The following is a 17,968-nucleotide window of genomic DNA, read 5'->3' as shown; positions in this document are numbered from 1 at the left end:
AAACTATTTTCACTGCAAAAGGAGTAGTTCGCGGCAAGCATTGCTGAGTATACAGTATAGCATACTGTTAAATGTCTACGGCTAAATGAATGCGCCTTGCTGATGCAGTGTACCTCCGCGTTAAGTCACACGTGATACTTCGAATGCACCTAAATACTCTCAAACACTGTGTGCGCAGGTGTGTTCATTAGCCCGCCTGCAGCTTCTTCAGAGAATCTACAAGTAGAGCGTTTCTTCTTTTTCAACTCAATCCAGCGCTTTGTAATTTTAGGCGGCGAATAATATAGTTTTCTAAATAGTGAGCTTAACAGTGCTCTTTTCGACGCTGTAAAGCAAACCGTTTGTCACCCATGTAGTAGTGTTATTTATATGATAGTTGCGTACATGTTGAAAATATTGAAGCACTCCGATATCCAATTCAGCGTTTATCTTACAAACCTTTGCGTTTATAGACTTTGATTTTCGAAAATAAAACTAAAAAAAGCGCAAAACATACACGGCAAACAAAAAAGAGGACACGGAACACGCACGGGATCACACTAATAAGGGTAAGCTTATTTCTTGTCTAACTGAATAAGTACATGCGGGCAAGTGATAACACCCAAGAACTGACTCATGTCAGGCATGCAAAACACGATGAAACTTTCTTATCAAACGACGTTTACCCAAGCGCAGCCATACGGCTACAAGGGAAAGCTAAACAGTTTTCTCATAAACTGTGTAGTTGAAGAAAAATTAGTTCTGATTTGGGGATCGAACCGGGCAACCACCGACATTCCGGGGTAGTCGCTCTGCTAACTCAGCTAACCAGTACGGCAAGCAGATAGGATCGTAGGGCGAGAAACATTTTAGCAATAACTCGAAGTGGGAACGGTATTGATCGAATACCCAGGAGAATCCCTCAAGGTTAGTAGATTTTTAAAAGGGTAGTTATACTCTGTATACGAGCAGCTAGCCCGTCACATCGCTCTTTTGAATAATACTCATTGACGTCCACCCAAGCGCAGCCATACGTGTACAAATGAATGCTAAGCATTCCAAGCACAGCCATACGGCTACAAAGGAAAGGTAAGCTTTCCTTTGTAGCCGTATGGCTGCGCTTGGGTGGACGTCAATGAGTAATTACTCCCTTGTTACAAACCTACTCCACCTAAGGGGATTTCCCTAAGCATTCGATCAAAATACGATGAATTTAATTTATTCCCGTTCTGTGCGCCGCACCCAAGATATGCGTGCCTCTTTGGCGATAAACGCACTGAGCGATCATTGACGCAAGATTCGGACGCTTCCTGACGCAAGAATGTTTTCTCAGGAATACCTCAGTGCATTTATGGGAAATGAGCGCTGGTGTGTAGCAAAGCAATAATTTGTATTCATCGTGTTTTGCATGCTGAGAATGATGAGTCGGTTTCTGGGTGCTTACCATTTGCCTGCATGCATTTATTCCATGCGAGAAGAAATAAGCCATTTGTCGTTAGCGCGCCCACATGTGTTCTGTGTCCTCTTCTCTGTCTGCCGTGTATTTATTTGGCCCCTTTTTGTAAGAATGTCGAACCAAGTCGCCCACACTATGTGCTAAGCGAAAATGCCAAAGGTTATTATACATAGTTGTACGTGCATGCAGAGAGCAAAATGTTTTTCAGTGGGAACATAAATGTCTTCCTTGATGCCTCCATTTAATATTTACTGGCAAAATATCTATTTTAACAAACACGCGACGAATGTTTGAAAAGGTTATAACCCTGAAATATCCTGTATTGTACTTTAAGCGACTTTCAGAGAAAACTCAAATTCCTTGATGCTTCAGTTCATAGAAGGTAAAAAGCGAACAACCGCAGCATAACGGTGAGGAAGAAAGGATGTCGCGAAAAATAAAAACAGCATTTGTTCCACCTGCTGCGTTGATCTGTCATACTGTTGCGAAAATTAAAATGTATAAATTATTTCAGGTAACACTATCAGAAATCCCTACAATGAGGAAAGTCTCAATAAACAAAATCAGGAACAAACTATGAGTCGGACGAAGATAAATCACTGTAAACGTTTTCTAGTTATACGCATAAATAAACAAGATTCATTATCTCTTATTTAATCCGCTTAGTGGTCAGTACCAATGAGGAGTTCGATGTCGCTGGCAAGACAATGCCATGGCAGTTGTTGAAAACAAGAACGGCTTATAATCCAAACCTCTGCAGCGCGAACAACAACTGGATTTTTTACACGCGAAATTAAAGCTAAGCGCACCAGAGGCGGAAATTTCGGTGAGAATGCGACTTTTTTTGACGTGGGTCAGCGAGCAGGGCACCCGTTTCGAAATTCGCATGATAGTTTGCTGTTCATGAGCAACGCTTTGCTTTTGAGCTTAGTGTAAGGAATGGAGCAGTGGTAGTCAACTTCGTGGTCATTCGTTTTTGAGAGGAACGAATCAAAATAATGTGCTTAGCACAGCAGTGCAGTAAAGGCAGTTCGAATATGCACCGTAGTCGCTGCGATAAGCCCTTAGTGAACGTGGCGTTTTGACCGACACTCCCACGTGTCTAATGTTTAAAATAACGTTGTTTCAGGCCAAAAGGTGAAGTATCTTGCACAACTAAAGTCCACGGTGTTCTCTTCTTAGCTCCGTCCTATCATTTCTGCGCTGTTATACCTTAAAACGTCTGATGCTCTTGTATGCTGTCAATTTAGTTTGTTGGGCTTAAAAAATGCCGGTTTTCGTCTCACTGCAGGTCTTTGGATAGACTGTGTCTTCGTTTCAAATACTGATATGGCAGTTTTGTCAATTTAATTTACTAAAACCTCCGAACTTTACTAGAAAGCAAATTGCTGGAGATAGTTTAATTCACCATTTATTTAGAAGCACTTTTCAATAAATTACACTCGCTTTCGCCAAGGGCCTGTTCCTGGAATATTGCTTTCATGTGAAATTCAATATAATTATGAACAACATCACGTTCCTCACGAACTGCAGTCACTATTTCTTCAGACTGTGGACATGACCTTGTACAGAATCTATGGTCAAGTAATCAAATTGTTTATACCACCAGCTCTTATAACAGGTTGTATACCACCGTGCAGTAGTTTCTCTGTAAGCAGCCAGTATACGACGGAGCAATCTATAGATGTACAAAAAAAGATTTTTTTTTTAGCCAGTGCTAATGTTTAAAACAAGAAACCGCCTCTCAAAATTGGACACCACCTGTTAAACGTTCATTATCAAAAGAAAAAAAAAAAAAAACTCTACGAAGATGTGCCCCAATTGCAGCATCTTTCAGACCACGAGCCCACAGGCAGAATGTTTGTTAGCGCTCACCCTTTCCTTAAACAACAAGGAAGTTGAGAAAATCATTAGTACATTTAGTACGTCAATTCATAAGCACCATTTCGCACCCTTAACGAATCCTTGCTCGCAGCAGCTCTGTTAACAGATTAGGCTTTGCATAACTGCCGCGAATAGCTCTCACTAGCTTTCTTTATTAACCGTGAACACTTGAAGCAGAGAAATAAAACAGGTTTCTGCATTCACATGCATAGCATTTCTTACCTACCTTTTACAGGCTTGTTGGACAATCTTTTTGAGCGCGTCGTCCATGGCAAAGAAAAGCTTACTAGCGCCGCCATCACAAAAAATGGGAGAGGGTAAGCCCACGCCTGGAAATCGAGCAAAGAAACTTAAGCTTGGACAAAGGAAACTTAAATAAAGAAAGTAAACTTAATGGAACATTACTATAACCGTATGACATCGAAATAAAGAATTCAACCATATAATACAATAAATAGAGGATAGCACTTGCGAGTTCTTTGCGCAAACTTAGCCAGTGGAGTACGAAATATCGTTACCATGACGCAAATGGAGGCCCTCTCTCATCACAGTTTGGCGGTATTTTTACAGTGGTAACCAAACTGGCTTGCAAATACCGTGATGCTACCATTGATCGGATCACTTGATTCCCTTAACATTTTCTTACATGTTTTTTTAGAACTAATGAGAGTTTTTCACGGTCGTCTTGCAGCAAATTATACCGAGGAGAGTGCGCTGCGACCCGTCTACAGCGACTCTGTGCAGAACATGAGAGCGGAAAATAAGGCAGGTGATATTTTTAATATAATGCGTTCATAAAAAAAACCCTACTGCCCATAATTATTGTGCGGAACTGCTACATCAGTCCTCTAATCGTTAGATCGCGTTGAACAACATTTTCTGACCGACCAGAAAATACCGGTCTTGTTCTACTGCATCTCCAGGAACGGTTGCACATATAAAATAACACGAATAAAAGAAAAACCTGAACTGTATTCCGAACGTAAAGTCGCTTGCATGTGGAGCAGCATAGCGAAATTTTTCTGTTGCTGGGGGCGCAGTGCAAAGCTATAAATACCCGGTCGGCTGTTTTTCACAATTCAATCAATAGCTGCCTTGCCTCTAAAGTTCTGTGCCCCATTGTAAGGTCGTGGCTCTCCTAGCCAATTGAAATTGTAAATGAATCCTAGACTTTACCAATGTAATTGATGTACTTCTCCATACTGACAAGTTATCCGGTTAGGGCGTGCATCAATAATAGGCTATCGACAACGGCATTGTGAAATGAAATAGAATCCAGATAAATCCCCACAGTCATTTTTCTAGCGTTAGAGAACTGTAGTACAGATTTAACTTTCTCTGTCAAGGCGGAAAACGCAACCTCTCTCCAGGAAAAAAACAAAACCAATCAGTGTCGAAGCTGTATCGCAATGTGGTCCTCCGGCTGAACAACCGCCTTCCTTGAGCGAAGAATTAAACCGCATGGTTAGGAAATAAATCAGTGATGGGGGGACAATTTTGTGACTACGTCAAGCGCTCCATAGCCATAGCAGAGAACGTCCTGTACATGGCATTGCTTTCAGTTGCTCACCACACCACGTTTTCGGTTTTCGCTTCACGCCTACAACTTTGGCGAAGGTTTTCCGTGAAACCAAATACCGGTCGTTTGCGCCTTCTGACGAGAGGCTCACAATGCCTGACGGGTGTGGGTAAAAGTCGAAAGCATGGTAGCTACAGCAGAAACGGCACCAAGTTGCGTTCCGCACCAGATTTTGCGAGCACCGTCACAAAGCGTCAACGCAACCAACGTAAGAGATGGAAGATTTGAAATAAAGGGTTTTTTCGTTCGTTAAAAAAATGTGGCTGAAAATTGAAGAAAAAGTGCTCCTTAATGAAAAAGTTTTTACCGCGGGGACTGGTCATGAAAATGGGACGATTAAAATGCCAATATTTATCACGAAGTATCCAGGGACATACACAAATGTGAAGCACAAAGCAAGCTTTCATGCATGCATGCCAGCCAACCCCTATACACTATCAGCGTACGGAGCTAAGCGTTTTATTATTAGTCCACATCTCAGAACCATGAGAGACAGTGTCTCCGATTTTTTGGCGGTAATAATCGCACATCGTTTGAAACTTCAATCAGCAGCTGCTAGCAATGCGTCAGCATTTTCCTTAAGTGTTCACGTTTTTTTTTATGGCAAAAATATTGCAAAGCAGTATAGGGTTCCGCTGACCACGCAGACCGTATTTTTCTAGACTTTCGAAAAGCGATTCAATTAGTTACCCACAGCCTATTTATACACACAACCTCTCACGCTTAAATATTCTTGCCACACTTCCAACCTGAATCAAATCATATATGTTGCGGGAAGAAAGTAGAGTGTATTCTATGACGGAGTCAGTTCGCTAAGTGTAGGAGTCGGGAGTAGGGTTAATTTTAGGTCATTATCTGTTTCTGATATTTATAAACGATCTCATCAGACAATTTAAGTAAAATCAGACTTAGTTCAGACCACTGCTGTATATACCGCAACATTGTTTCCGAAGCAGATGTAGCTATTTTACAAAACGACCTTAACTGTGTTCCCTTGGAGCGAAAACAAAGGGAATATGTCGTTAAGAACTTTCCAACTGCAATCTCGTGCAGTTTACCGAAAATAATTCCTCCAAGCAGACTACATTCCTTGTAGCTCGAACATATCGGTTTTCTCAACTTATACGTACTTGGGAGTCCTTTTGTCGAGTGACTTGTCATGAAATGCACACACAACTATTTATCCGCTAAAGCCAGTCGCACATAAAACTTCCTCCGATGAATCTTTAGGGATGGCCCATTCAAACCGAAATAGAACTTATCCATGTCCAACTTAGGTCCTACACTTGAATACGTCTTATTTGGGTGAGGCCTATATAGAAATCAGAATACTGATCAACTGGAGCTCATCCAAAAACAAGCTGCTCGATTTTCCTTTGGTAATTTCAGCTTTCAAGAAAAGCCTTGTCATTTGCACGATCAGCTTCTATGGCCGTTAGTTGAAAAGAGAAGGAAATGTTTGAAGTTTTCCTAATGTGCTAAATGGCTGAGTGGCATTTCAGAAGGGAAAGAACTATATCAGTCAAATATACATTTTTGCCTACACTCCCCATCCTTTGAAAGTCCTGTTAGTACAAAAACCACATGTAAATAAAGTTTTAATTCTCACGAATAGTACATGAATAGAATTGCCTGCCGGCTCAAACAGTAGCTTCTTCTCCAACCCATTTTTTACCGCTTTACCAAGTCACCATACTGATAGGGTTTCAATAGTATGCTATTATCAGCGCTAACAAGAGATAATTATTGTTACCGTCAGTGTAGCATTATTTCTTGTTTTAGTGTATTTTCTCCTGCATTTCCTCCGCGTGTGTCGTGCTCATGTTTGTGGTATACAACTTTGGTTTCATGTTTCCTTTTCTTCTCGTTGTATGCCTTAATTCCCATTTGCCAAATTTTTGATACGGCCAAAGAAACGTAGTATATTGAAACTTTATTTTCTTCTCTTATGTCGTGCGCTTGTTTAACTTTCGTGCAATGTATTTTGTTTTTTATTCATGCGTTTTTCTCTCATTTTTTACGCTGTTCTCATGAGTGCATTTCCTCTTTTGCAAATGTATGTCATTGTACTTACCAAATTACAACAGCGCCTCAGTGGGGATGTCGTAATTATTATGTATAAATAAATAAACAATAAATACAACAAAGTGAATTGATGCGACTGCTTTGCGTAAGCGAAGGAATAAAACCGCAAGTTCAAACATTTGTCGTTTACTTACGTCAATCAGCACTCCACCAAGGCCTGACCCGACCATGTTTCCTACACCCCATAGAAACTCCATTGTAGACTAAATGGACGAAAGAAAATAATTGTTACATATTAACATGATTCACTGATATGCCTGGCGTCTGGCCATTATTACTGAGAAGACCTTCGCACTGTAATATTTTTTCTTACTAACCATTTGAAGAATACGCCGTAGAATTGCTTCGCGTTAAAATAAGCCATACAATAGCGCGTTGCATAATTACATGCGCACCATATAGAGCTTTTATCAGCTAAAACGCTGAATACTTGCAGCTCAAATTTCGCACTTTAGTGGCATTTAGTAGGCAGTATTTTGTAATACCAATTCGTTTGGAGTACTTGCTAGATTCGGTTGGAGGAGGAAGTATAGATTCGGAGGAAGTATCTTATGCAGCGGAACAAATTAAGGCGAACCGCTGCACAACAATGGCCCCGGTGGCGCCATCTTTGCGCTGTTTGCCACAACTCTGTCACGAGCAGAGGAGGTGGTGGTCACGGGAACGGAAAGTTGATTCATGCATTAATTCATAAATCTTTATAAATCTTTATTTCTATAATCTTTTATATTTATATATATACACGCTAATGTCGGTTCTTTGCGAAATTTGAGCCTCAAGGATTCCGCGGTTTTTAGCTGGGAAGCAATCTACGATTGTGCAATGCGGCTTTATTTACAGTCTCACAGAACCAGCTTTTGCACACATACAAATGAACAGCTTAACTGTTCTCGAGCAGCATTGCAAGACGTTCGCTGAGGATTCGGCATCGTGGTAAATCCGCTTGTGTGATGCATCGAATTGCAAGCGTTGCTGCAAAATAGTAAAGGTTAATCGATGTTTTTTTTATATTATTTCTCGTACTAGTATTTCTTGCTACGCATTATATTCTGCGCAGAATCTGTTGCCGAACGGTGAAACTGCGTCATTAGAGATTGATGCTGCACTCGGGTCAGTTACACACGGCCACTCCTCGGTCTGCATCTCTAGGAAAAATATTTCCAACAATCCGTTTGTTTGTGGACATTCATATTGATAATCATTTATCGCGCACTGAAGCACCAAGTCGGCTAAAATAAGGGGCCTGCTGCCGCCAGGCCATTGCGCTTCTTCATGGCGTCCGCAGTGAGATCTATGTGAAAATATACTATTCTTGAATGTTTCAACGTCCAATAACTGCACGTTCTTAAGATGAGAAATTAGGTTTGATATGCGCCTAAATATTGATCATCTCTCGGTTCAAGAGATGGCGAAAAGAAGAGGAAATAAAATGCAAGAGGATAGCTCTACTTACTATGATCAGGCCCGTGTGCATGGGGAACTCTGACGTGACCACTGCGTATGCGGACACAATGAAGATGGTGGAGAACAATCCACCGATAATGGCGAGAATGATGGAAAGGGCGAGGAAAATATTGCCTTCGGGAGACCAGTTCATAGACCTGCAAAAAGGCCGGCAATTGTTACTTTGTGATGAAATAAGCACACTAAGTGAAAGTTTACGCAAGAGACGAGCATCTTATTGAAAGTATTGTATTTTTACATGTATAGCTCACTCAGATGAAAAACGAAACACAATATGACACTGCCAAGGAATAAAAATTCGAATCTTCCTTGAAGTGACAGGACCATTTCATATTATTGCTTCATGGGAAGCATGAATTATCAACGCTAATTAAGCTTGCCAAGATACTTTGCCGGGCGAGTTGGTAAACATCCATTGTTAATTTAAACAGCGCGGGCAGGAAGACGCAGGACAAGATAAAAGTAAGCCACAGTACAAGCGCTTGTACTGTGGCTTCCTTTTATCTTGTCTTGCGTCTTCCTGTTGGCGCTGTTTAAATTACCAACGCTAATTAGGTATCTTTTAAATGGAAGCTACAAACTGCTTAATATTTATTAAAACATGTTTTAAATGCATATCAGTGTTAGTGCCCCTGCCCTCTATGTAACCTGTATCACTTAAACTGTGTCACGGCATCCATTCAGTAAACTTAAAAAGCGGCTTTGCTGTATGTTCTGCAATCGATTTTATTCACGGCTAGCCATTTTTGTACAGGACCTGCAATGGAATTGCGAATAACGTTAAAGTAAACGTAAAGCGTCAAAGTCGCATTTTATTCTATATTGTAACTTTTGTCTGAGGATACTTTTTTACAGCGTATTTTTGTTCTTCATTTACTAAAAGCTGACCCTTTCTCCAGCCCGTGCTAAATATAAAAGTGGCAAAGCAAAATTCCAAAAGTTGTTCCGTGACAACAATCATATGAAGTTATCTCGAAATAGATGGACTTAAAACGAAAATAAGTAGCACAACCAAACCAAAAGCGCCGATTTTAGTAAGAGAGAATGCTAACCTGCACCTTTGCTCCTTATTTTACTAATTGCGCGAACTATACAGAAAAGCTTGAATTAGTGTTTTAGAAGTGCCATCAGAAAGTAAACAAAAACACCAATTATCAGGATCATTTTTCTGCTCGTCATTAACGCATAATATGTACCTAGTTTATGTCTCTTCGTGAATGGCTTGAAATCAGTTACCGTAACGTGCAACAACGACAAATTAACTGCTGTCTCTAATGCGTCCTGTTTTCCATTCTGCAAATGCGGAAATTACAAATCGCATGCAACCTAGAACACTCATTGCCTTAATTTAAATCAATATCAATTCTGAGGAACATATAATAGACAAGAAACTATTGAAACTGGGGCTCACAGAGAACGAAAAGAGGCAAGAAGGTCGCCAGAACAGGCCATAAGTGCAGGCTCGTCTGTGTTAAGTGTTTCTAGAAAACGTTTTCCTGCCAGTTAAGCTCTACTTGGACAATACAACGCTTAACGAGTCCTATACTCTATTCGGAGCATGACTCACCCAAGTAGCACTGTGAACAACATGAAGCCTACTTGTCCTGATAAGTAGCACTTGCGTGGTGATCCAATCGCCATCTGGAAAGAAACATGCAGTCACTGCAGGGCTTGAAATTTTTGTACACATGGCTAGCATATTCTTTCTGGTCAAAGCTGAATGTGAGCATGCGCCATTGCTATATATAAACAAAAACATAAATCGTTTAACTTACGAGCCGTTCTGTTAGTATGGATCCCAGCAACATTGCGACCTTTGTTGCCGAAAAGAAGAAGCCATACTTCCAGGCTTCCAAGCCAGCGGAAGTAGCCTAGTGTGCGGGAGAAGAAAGAGGTGATGGATCAGGAGTACTTAAGTTAAAGAATTATTAAAAAATTGCGCCAGTAAAAAAGCATATGAGGCATGTTTGAGTCATTGATCAAGAACACCTCTCGGTTAATTACCTCCGCTTCGTTCAAGGAAACAGGTCAAGGAATATACCGCTGGAACGGGAAAGAAGTTCCATGGATGTTTATCAGCTTGGGTTTTCCCACAACGTACAACTCTTCGAAGCAGAGGTGCCATTTTGTTGGCAACCCATGCGGTTTCAAAGAAAGCCCTTGCAGCAGCATTTCAGTGCGGATCGAAAGAAAAAAAGTGGAAACGGGCCAACGCGATAAGAACGCGACTATTGAGTTTAGACTCCGTGCATAGATCTTGTAGTAGTGAAAAAAACTGAACAGTTGTCTGAGCAACTGTTTGGAGACACTGCGGTACAAAACATTTTAGAGCGGTAGATGTAATGCTGACTTGAGGCAAGGCTACGTAAACAAACGAAGGTCGGCATGGCGACCGTGCTGATCCATCACATAGCAACAGCGTGAACTATGTCAAAGAATGACGCAGTATTTGTTACTTCTTTGTGGGCACCTGAACCACGCCGTAATGGAAGCGTGGAAGGCAGGGGTTTATAAGAATAATTCTCTCAATAATTTCCTCTGCAATTATTTCGACGACCACCCGGGGACCTTTAACGTGCATTGACATCGCACGGCGCACGGACACCTTTGCGTTACGTCATCGAAATCCAGTCGCAGAGGTTGGGTTCGAACGCGGGTGCTGATGATGTGGTGTAAGTGCAGATTATACACCCCAGGGAGGTCGAAATTATTCCAGAGTCATCCAATATAGCAGCTTTTTCTCTCTTCTTTCACTCTCTTCTTCCATTCTTTCCTAACCTTATAGCCTTTGCTTTCCTCTTGGCCAATTTACAGTTTTACTAATAAATATAGAAACTCCTGCACTTTCACGCACAATGATGTATTCGTAATTGTTACCGTGAAAGAAATCTATAAAATAAACCTGTAAACCAGCATTGTGTTATAAATCAACATAATTATCGGTCGACATTTGGTTCAGTAGCGTTGAAGCCTTGTAGATTTTTTTTTATTTAGAATCAGTTCACGGCTTTGAATAAAACATAACAAAGAAATAATTCTGCTTATCTACGACGTCTGGCGGCGGATTGCGGAAGGAGTGCTGTACTGTTATCTCCGCTTTAGCGGCAATGCATCTTGTCAAACGCGAACCGTTCTCGCCTTTGCGTTGACCTTTATTAGACCAATCGCTAAGCATCGCAGTGACAATGCTGAATAGATTGCCACCTAATCAACAAATTCTACTGAAGTACGCCCTTCCTATTGTTTGGTATCAACGCGCGAGAGTCGACCGCCGGTTAGATAAGTGCCGTATTAACACAGCAGCGCGACGAACTCTGCGAGAATACGCGTGTAGGCTCTAGATCAGCCGGCTGGGGGCTGTTCTCTGCCGGACTGTTCTGGGAACAGGACCCCACTCCAGCATCTCTTGAGCACCGTTACCGTCTTCATCCTTACTTTTGAACGTTATCATCAAGTTCCTAATGAAGAAAGCGTCACGTGGGAGCACTTGAATTGGATGGCGCGTGATATGCGCCTAGCGATTGTACTACGCGCGTATCTATTTTTGAATTCTTTTTATTTTTCATGCAGCACTTTCCTGCTGCAAAAAAGGTGCATGTCACTGCAAATGGTTGTAATTAGAAACATTTATTCTGCAAAGAATAGCGCAGCCGCCTTGCCAATGTTTTACTATGAAATTAATTTATCTCTCTAGAGAACGAAACCAAAAGAAAAATAGTCTCAATAAGAATTTGTTTGCTCGCAAGGGTATGAACGCAGATGAAAATGATTGCACAAAGTGAAGCGCGATAGTAACGACGCAGTTGAATGCGTTTTGTTGAGTTTTAAATCATCAATGGTACGTTGTTTTACATTTGAAAAATGAAGACCCGGCGCTGCGTCTAGGCACCATCCTCGCCTTTAATATTCTTGTAAATAAATAAAAGGTATTTTTCTGGACGGGCTTTTTACCTTAGCGCATGAATCGGGTGAATAAAAATTTGTATGTTGCTGTGGAGGAGCGCACAAGCAAAGCGAGATCAAAATGCAAAAAACAGTGCATGGGCGTCGACACACAAAGATAACACCAACTAAATATTCCTAAGAGTCATTATGTGTATGAACTAGAGGCCTTTGCCAACAACAGAACGTATGGATAAACATACTTTTTTCTAGATCGCGATAATGAGTTCACATTAGGTTGCGTAAATATAACTTGGCCAAAGAACGCTATAGCCACCGGGCTACTGGTCTGCATCAGCGACGGGAAGTGGTGGTATAGTGGGGGAGCGAAAACCAATTTTAACTGCCAGTTCATAGCACAGAACCCGAGCACCGGAAAAAAAAAAATTGACGAGGAACTTTAGCAACTAAAGTAGTGAAAGGCGAAAGCCAGAGTCGGCGCATTCTGCTATGCGACTGACACTAATTAGTAAACGATTAATTAATCAATAATAATTTCCTGACTATATAATTAGATACTATGTAGGTAAGAAATTAAGTAAGATATTAATATTACTTTATTCAATAAAACATTTATTACCCAATTTGTAATTGTTATTTTTTATTATATATGTCAGTAATTAGTCAATAATTATATTAGATCATTGACTGACATATGGCTATATAATGCGCGCATTCGCGCATACTTTGTTGGTGCTCAATGATTGGTCGAGACATCTGCGACGTCATCCCGCCTCGGCCAATCAGAGCCGCTGCAAAAGCGGGATACATTTTGTACACGACTGCATGAGCTATTAAAGTCTTTCACCTTAAAATAATCTTTTACCTATTTTTAGTTCAGTGCGCACCGGATCACGGGTGCGTAAAACCCAACTCCCTAATACGAGCCTAACGCTCAGACCTCTAGTTCTATTCTGAGGTCTATGCCATGCTCGCTTTGCACTAAAAGCAGCACCTGATTGATAAAGGTGCTTCTTACTTATAGTGGAGTTTGAATTTAAATGAAACTTACCAGCCCTGGGAAGAAAGGTTGCATAAGTGAGAACGCTGCTGAGATCCAGATATGTGTGTATACCAACGGTAGCATCCAGCCGCTTTCGCGAACAACCGCAAGGACGTTCTTTGTTGGTCTTGAAACGTGGTGTGATTTATGTTCATCGTCACAAGCCTTCTCACAGTTTTTCTTAGTGGCATCAGAAGAATCTGTGATGAATGCATTATTTATATACGTATTTTTAATCTTCTGTTGTGCTTCTTGTTTGGAGATTGGCGCGGGTTCCGGCATAGTGTTATCTCGGAGCTCCGGTACCTGCGAACGGAGTGCGTGAAGTGAGAGTAAAAATTAAAAAACAAACAAACATGGTTCGTGGTATGCGAATACCAGTGTAAACACATCCTCGACCAAGGGGTCGCTAAATTGGAGGCTTTGGAGATTCATGGCGTCACACATGGCTGAGTCTATGTATGAGTGGTGACGTGGTGGCTAAGAAATTATTTGCAATTTTGTATCTATGATCACGTGACGTTGTCGCCATCTTGAACCTGAGAGCGGAGGAGAAAGCGGCAAATGTAAGCATTAGGAGCTAACGCTCTTAAAAGGTGCTCTTGATATAGTTTCGTACCGTTTCGTCTGTTGTACGTTACCCTATTTTACTACCCGCTACATGAACTGCGCGAGTCGTTTCCTATGCATACTATGGTTGATAGTATTTCTTGTGCGCAAGTTGGTCGATCACGTGCGAGAAATCTGATCCTCAGAGCCGTCGCCAGCTTAGAAACGTTTTCCTGGCATCGAAGCAGACTCCTGAAATTGCCAGAGAATCCATCACTCGTGTTAGAGTCAGTAGGACGTGCATTAAAAGCGGGCTTGCTCCACTAGAAAGCAAAAGAACACGCATAAAGAGAAAAATACAACCGTGCACTTTCACATGACTTCCCGTCAGTTATTTCCCCTGTAGATACTGCAAGCGCGCAGTGCGCTGCAGCTCCACGCCATGCGACCTACCGCTGTTTACATGCAAAAAGTTTTGGCAGAATTATGTGGAAAACAAGAAGTCAAAGGCAATCAGGCATTTCTTTCATGTGTGGCTATAGTACTGCTCTTTTCATTTCAGATGGGCATATCTCCCCATCTGCATATCTTTATCGCCTGTTATTTCTACAAAGATTTTCGTGTCTCGCTCATCAGGACTCGCTACCATTTTGACTATTTAACTTCCACAGTCGCCAAAACTTGTCAAACAAGCAAGAAATATTCAATTAGCAATATTCAATTGCGTCGCAGCACAGTTCCATGCACCGCACTGCACGTATTACGTACCGCGGAGAACGCGGTCACCATGGTCCCTGTTGCCAACGTTGCTAAGCTACTAGGCCGTAATTCGCGCTAAATTTGATCCAGAAGTCGCATAGATAATGCTATAGCTACCATGTACGAAGTAAATCATGGCGGCGAACACAATTAGCAAATGAGTAGAAAGCGTTTTCATGAAAGTGCCGCTTTCGCTGTAGTCTTAGTCATATCAACTCTATGGGATAGAGAGCGGAGCACGGCCACCAGGGGAGGACAATAGAGGACGCGAATTCGGCACGCGGCAACCAGCTTGATATCGCAGCGATTGACTGAATCCTGTAGCGGCTGCTCGGCGGTCTGGTTCGGACGTTGCCTGCCGCTTTCGCATTTTTTTTTTTTATGCGGATGACTACATACTCAAGCAGCTTGCTTTAGAAAAACGTATTAACGAGTATGCATAGGGCGAATAGACCTCACTGATCGTCTGTGAATTTGCTCTGCATGTTTTACTGAACGCGTGCGCACACACACTTAATCGCCGATGTTCTTTCAACTCTGTTCTGTGCTCTCGAGGGAGCTGTGGCATAGCCAGTTGACAGGTTCGTGCTATTGCTCTTGCCTTCTTCAGTATCAACCACAACAGCAACAACCAAGGCTTACGAATGTGCCTTCATAGTCCAAGCATAGATTGCCTACTTGGGATCCAAGCCTCCCGCTAGGTTGATTCCCATCTCGCCCTCCAACCCCGAATGAGTGACCCGAGTTAGCAGCTCTCGCCAAACCTATCATGTCACGTGGTATCGTGACGTCACACGACCCGTCGGCCATTCAGAGCCGCGCCATTTCACCTGCCAACTACCTTCTTTTTGAGGCATGGCCGTGACTTTCGCTCTCAAAGCCGTCACCGAATTTCATCGACAACGAATCCGAACGGATTCTGGAAACTGACTTTATCGCTATCGCTTTGAAAGTCGGTAGCATCCGTCATGAAATTTCCTGACTGGTCGCGACAGCGAATATGATGTGAATGTCGTACTCCTTTCGATCGATCGATCATTGCTGATCAGGTCGCATGGCACTTGTTCCGTCACCAATCTCTGTACCAATCAGGGAACATCATACCCGAGTTGATAGGTTGTTTGGCAGGGAGAAGTTAGGAGTTGACATGTCAGGGTTCTGCAGGTTTTTGCTGCCATCTGCTGGGTTGCAAACGCAATCAGGCATTACAAAGGGCCTGTGAAGAAAGAAAAGCACTTTCGCTGATATTCAAAAGGTGCTCAAGCTCAATTGATTCGTTTCCCTTCGGGCCGCGAGCCGAGCGCACTTCCTGAATAACACTGACAAGTGCCAGCATTACGATATTTAGATTACTTATGTGCCGCTTCCTACAATAGATTAGACGTACAGCACCCACATATTGCATGACTGGAACGCCGTACTAAATTTAGGAACACTAATTATTTTTACTAAGCAGCTTTTTTAAGCATACCTTATGCATAGCTCTATTAATGCCGTTACTATGTAGCCTTACTACTTACTTTGTGCGATTGATTACCACTACTAAAGAGAAGTATTTCTGTATAACTAAATAATGCAAAAAAATGCATACGCCAGTGGCATTGCTCAACGCTTGATAATACTTAAGCGTTCCAATGTTTTTACAGCTAAGATCTGCTGCTCTGAGTGCAATTTCGGATTTAACCTTGCTGGGTCCGAAACACCTTGAATGAAGGCAATTTGAACACTTTGACCAGTTACTTCAATGGAGGTACCATTCGGCCTCCCCCGCTGTGATGCTACAATGTTGTGTCGCAATGTGGCTAGAAGTGGCATTTACAAACGCCCATTCCCCTCTCATCAGAATGGGTGACTCGGCAAAGCGTGAGCAGTCCGGCTGTCTTGAAACTATTGCACACATAAATCTCGCCCTCCTACACGAGCTACGATTCTGGACCCTTGGACAACACCTTCATCACAAAGAAAAGCAATGAAGGCGCTCCCTAAGTTTCAGGGTTGAGTTCAAGACTTTAAATGTACGCTTTCTACCCCTATTACTCTAGATCTCTGGACATGTGACATATTCCTTTCCTTGGCACTCTTTCTTTCCTTTTTATACATCTGTTCCCCTCCCTACGTGTAGGGTAGCCTACTGGGAATAACCTTGTTAACCTTGCTGCCTTTCTATTCTATTCTCTCTCTCTCTCTCTCTCTCTCTCTCTCTCTCTCTCTCTCTCTCTCTCTCTCTCTCTCTGTGCGCCTTCCTTTTCCCGGAAAACAATTCACACAAAAAGTATTCTTAAATGTCGCGGTATGAAAAAGGCAGTATTAAAGGTGCTATCGCGTCTACTCTTAAGGCTACCTTTGAGCGTCCCACTATTCAGACAAGGTAAAACCATGCTAAGCTATGAACAATCATACTTAACAGAGCTTTTTCTAGTATAAATAGGTCAATAATTTTCACGTCATCAGCCGGAGTATATTCACTGCAGGAAAAATGCCTGTCCCATTTTCCTTCAAAAAATCCAGTCTTGTGCTTGCTGCATCTACTTGACACCTGGGAACTTATTAACCTCATCCGGCCACCTAACTTTCTCCCGCCTCTATTTGCGCTTTCTTTCCCTTGGAATCCAATTCGCTACCATATTCGACCATCGGTTATCCTATCCTATCTTCACTTTGCATATCCTGTCCATGCCCACTCCTTCATCTTGGTTTCGACCAGAATGTCAGCAACTGGAGTTATTTCACTGATTCACTTCCTGTCTATGGACGTTACACCAAGAATTTTCCGTTCCGTAGCTCTCTGCGTTGTTCTCAACTTAAGCAGAGCCCTTTTCGTTAACCTCTACGGTTCAGCCCCATAGGTGAGAGCATCTGTTATATCCTTTCCTCTTGGGCGATACCGGTAAGCTGGTAGTCATAATCTGCGAATAATTTCCAAATGCGCTCCGTGCTAATCTTATTCTCCTAGTTAATTCCCTATAGTAGTCCGGATCTGATTTTTTACCTGTCCTAAGTAGACATATTCGCCAACTAGTTCCAGTGCTCCGCTACCTGTTCTAAACTGCTGTTCTTTCCCATGCTTTTAAACAATACATTAGTCTTCTTCACATTAATTTTAAGGCTACCTTCCTTCTTTCGTCCCCTGTTTGTTTCTTAGTTCGCCCCTGAGTTACTTATCAAGGCAATATCAGCGAATCGCAGATTGCTGAGATTTTTTGTATCAACCCTGGTACCTTATTGCAACCATTCCCCGTCTTTTAATACTTTCTCTAAGCAAACTGTG

The 17,968-nt window shown here is 42.0% G+C and overlaps 1 protein-coding gene across 2 annotated transcripts in view; it reads right to left on the bottom strand.

The window, feature by feature from the left end:
• LOC146208342 (MFS-type transporter SLC18B1-like) overlaps positions 1-17,968 on the bottom strand; it is a 50,953-nt gene that overhangs the window by 15,451 nt on the left and 17,534 nt on the right. For both annotated transcript variants that reach the window (XM_084592812.1, XM_084592816.1), the window contains exons 2-7: positions 13,402-13,698; positions 10,223-10,318; positions 10,015-10,088; positions 8,437-8,584; positions 7,118-7,186; positions 3,546-3,648 (exon numbers count right to left, since the gene is read on the bottom strand). In XM_084592812.1, coding sequence (XP_084448938.1) covers positions 3,546-3,648; positions 7,118-7,186; positions 8,437-8,584; positions 10,015-10,088; positions 10,223-10,318; positions 13,402-13,674 — 763 coding nt within the window. In that variant the 5' untranslated portion in view covers positions 13,675-13,698. The remainder of the gene's footprint in view (positions 1-3,545; positions 3,649-7,117; positions 7,187-8,436; positions 8,585-10,014; positions 10,089-10,222; positions 10,319-13,401; positions 13,699-17,968) is intronic.

The sequence above is a fragment of the Amblyomma maculatum genome, chromosome 1 (genome assembly GCF_055883805.1).
Source record: "Amblyomma maculatum isolate TAMU_Amacu chromosome 1, ASM5588380v1, whole genome shotgun sequence".
NCBI lineage: Eukaryota > Metazoa > Arthropoda > Arachnida > Ixodida > Ixodidae > Amblyomma > Amblyomma maculatum.
The sequence above is the reverse complement of the archived record's forward strand: the minus strand, read 5'-3'. Positions and strand labels throughout refer to the sequence as shown.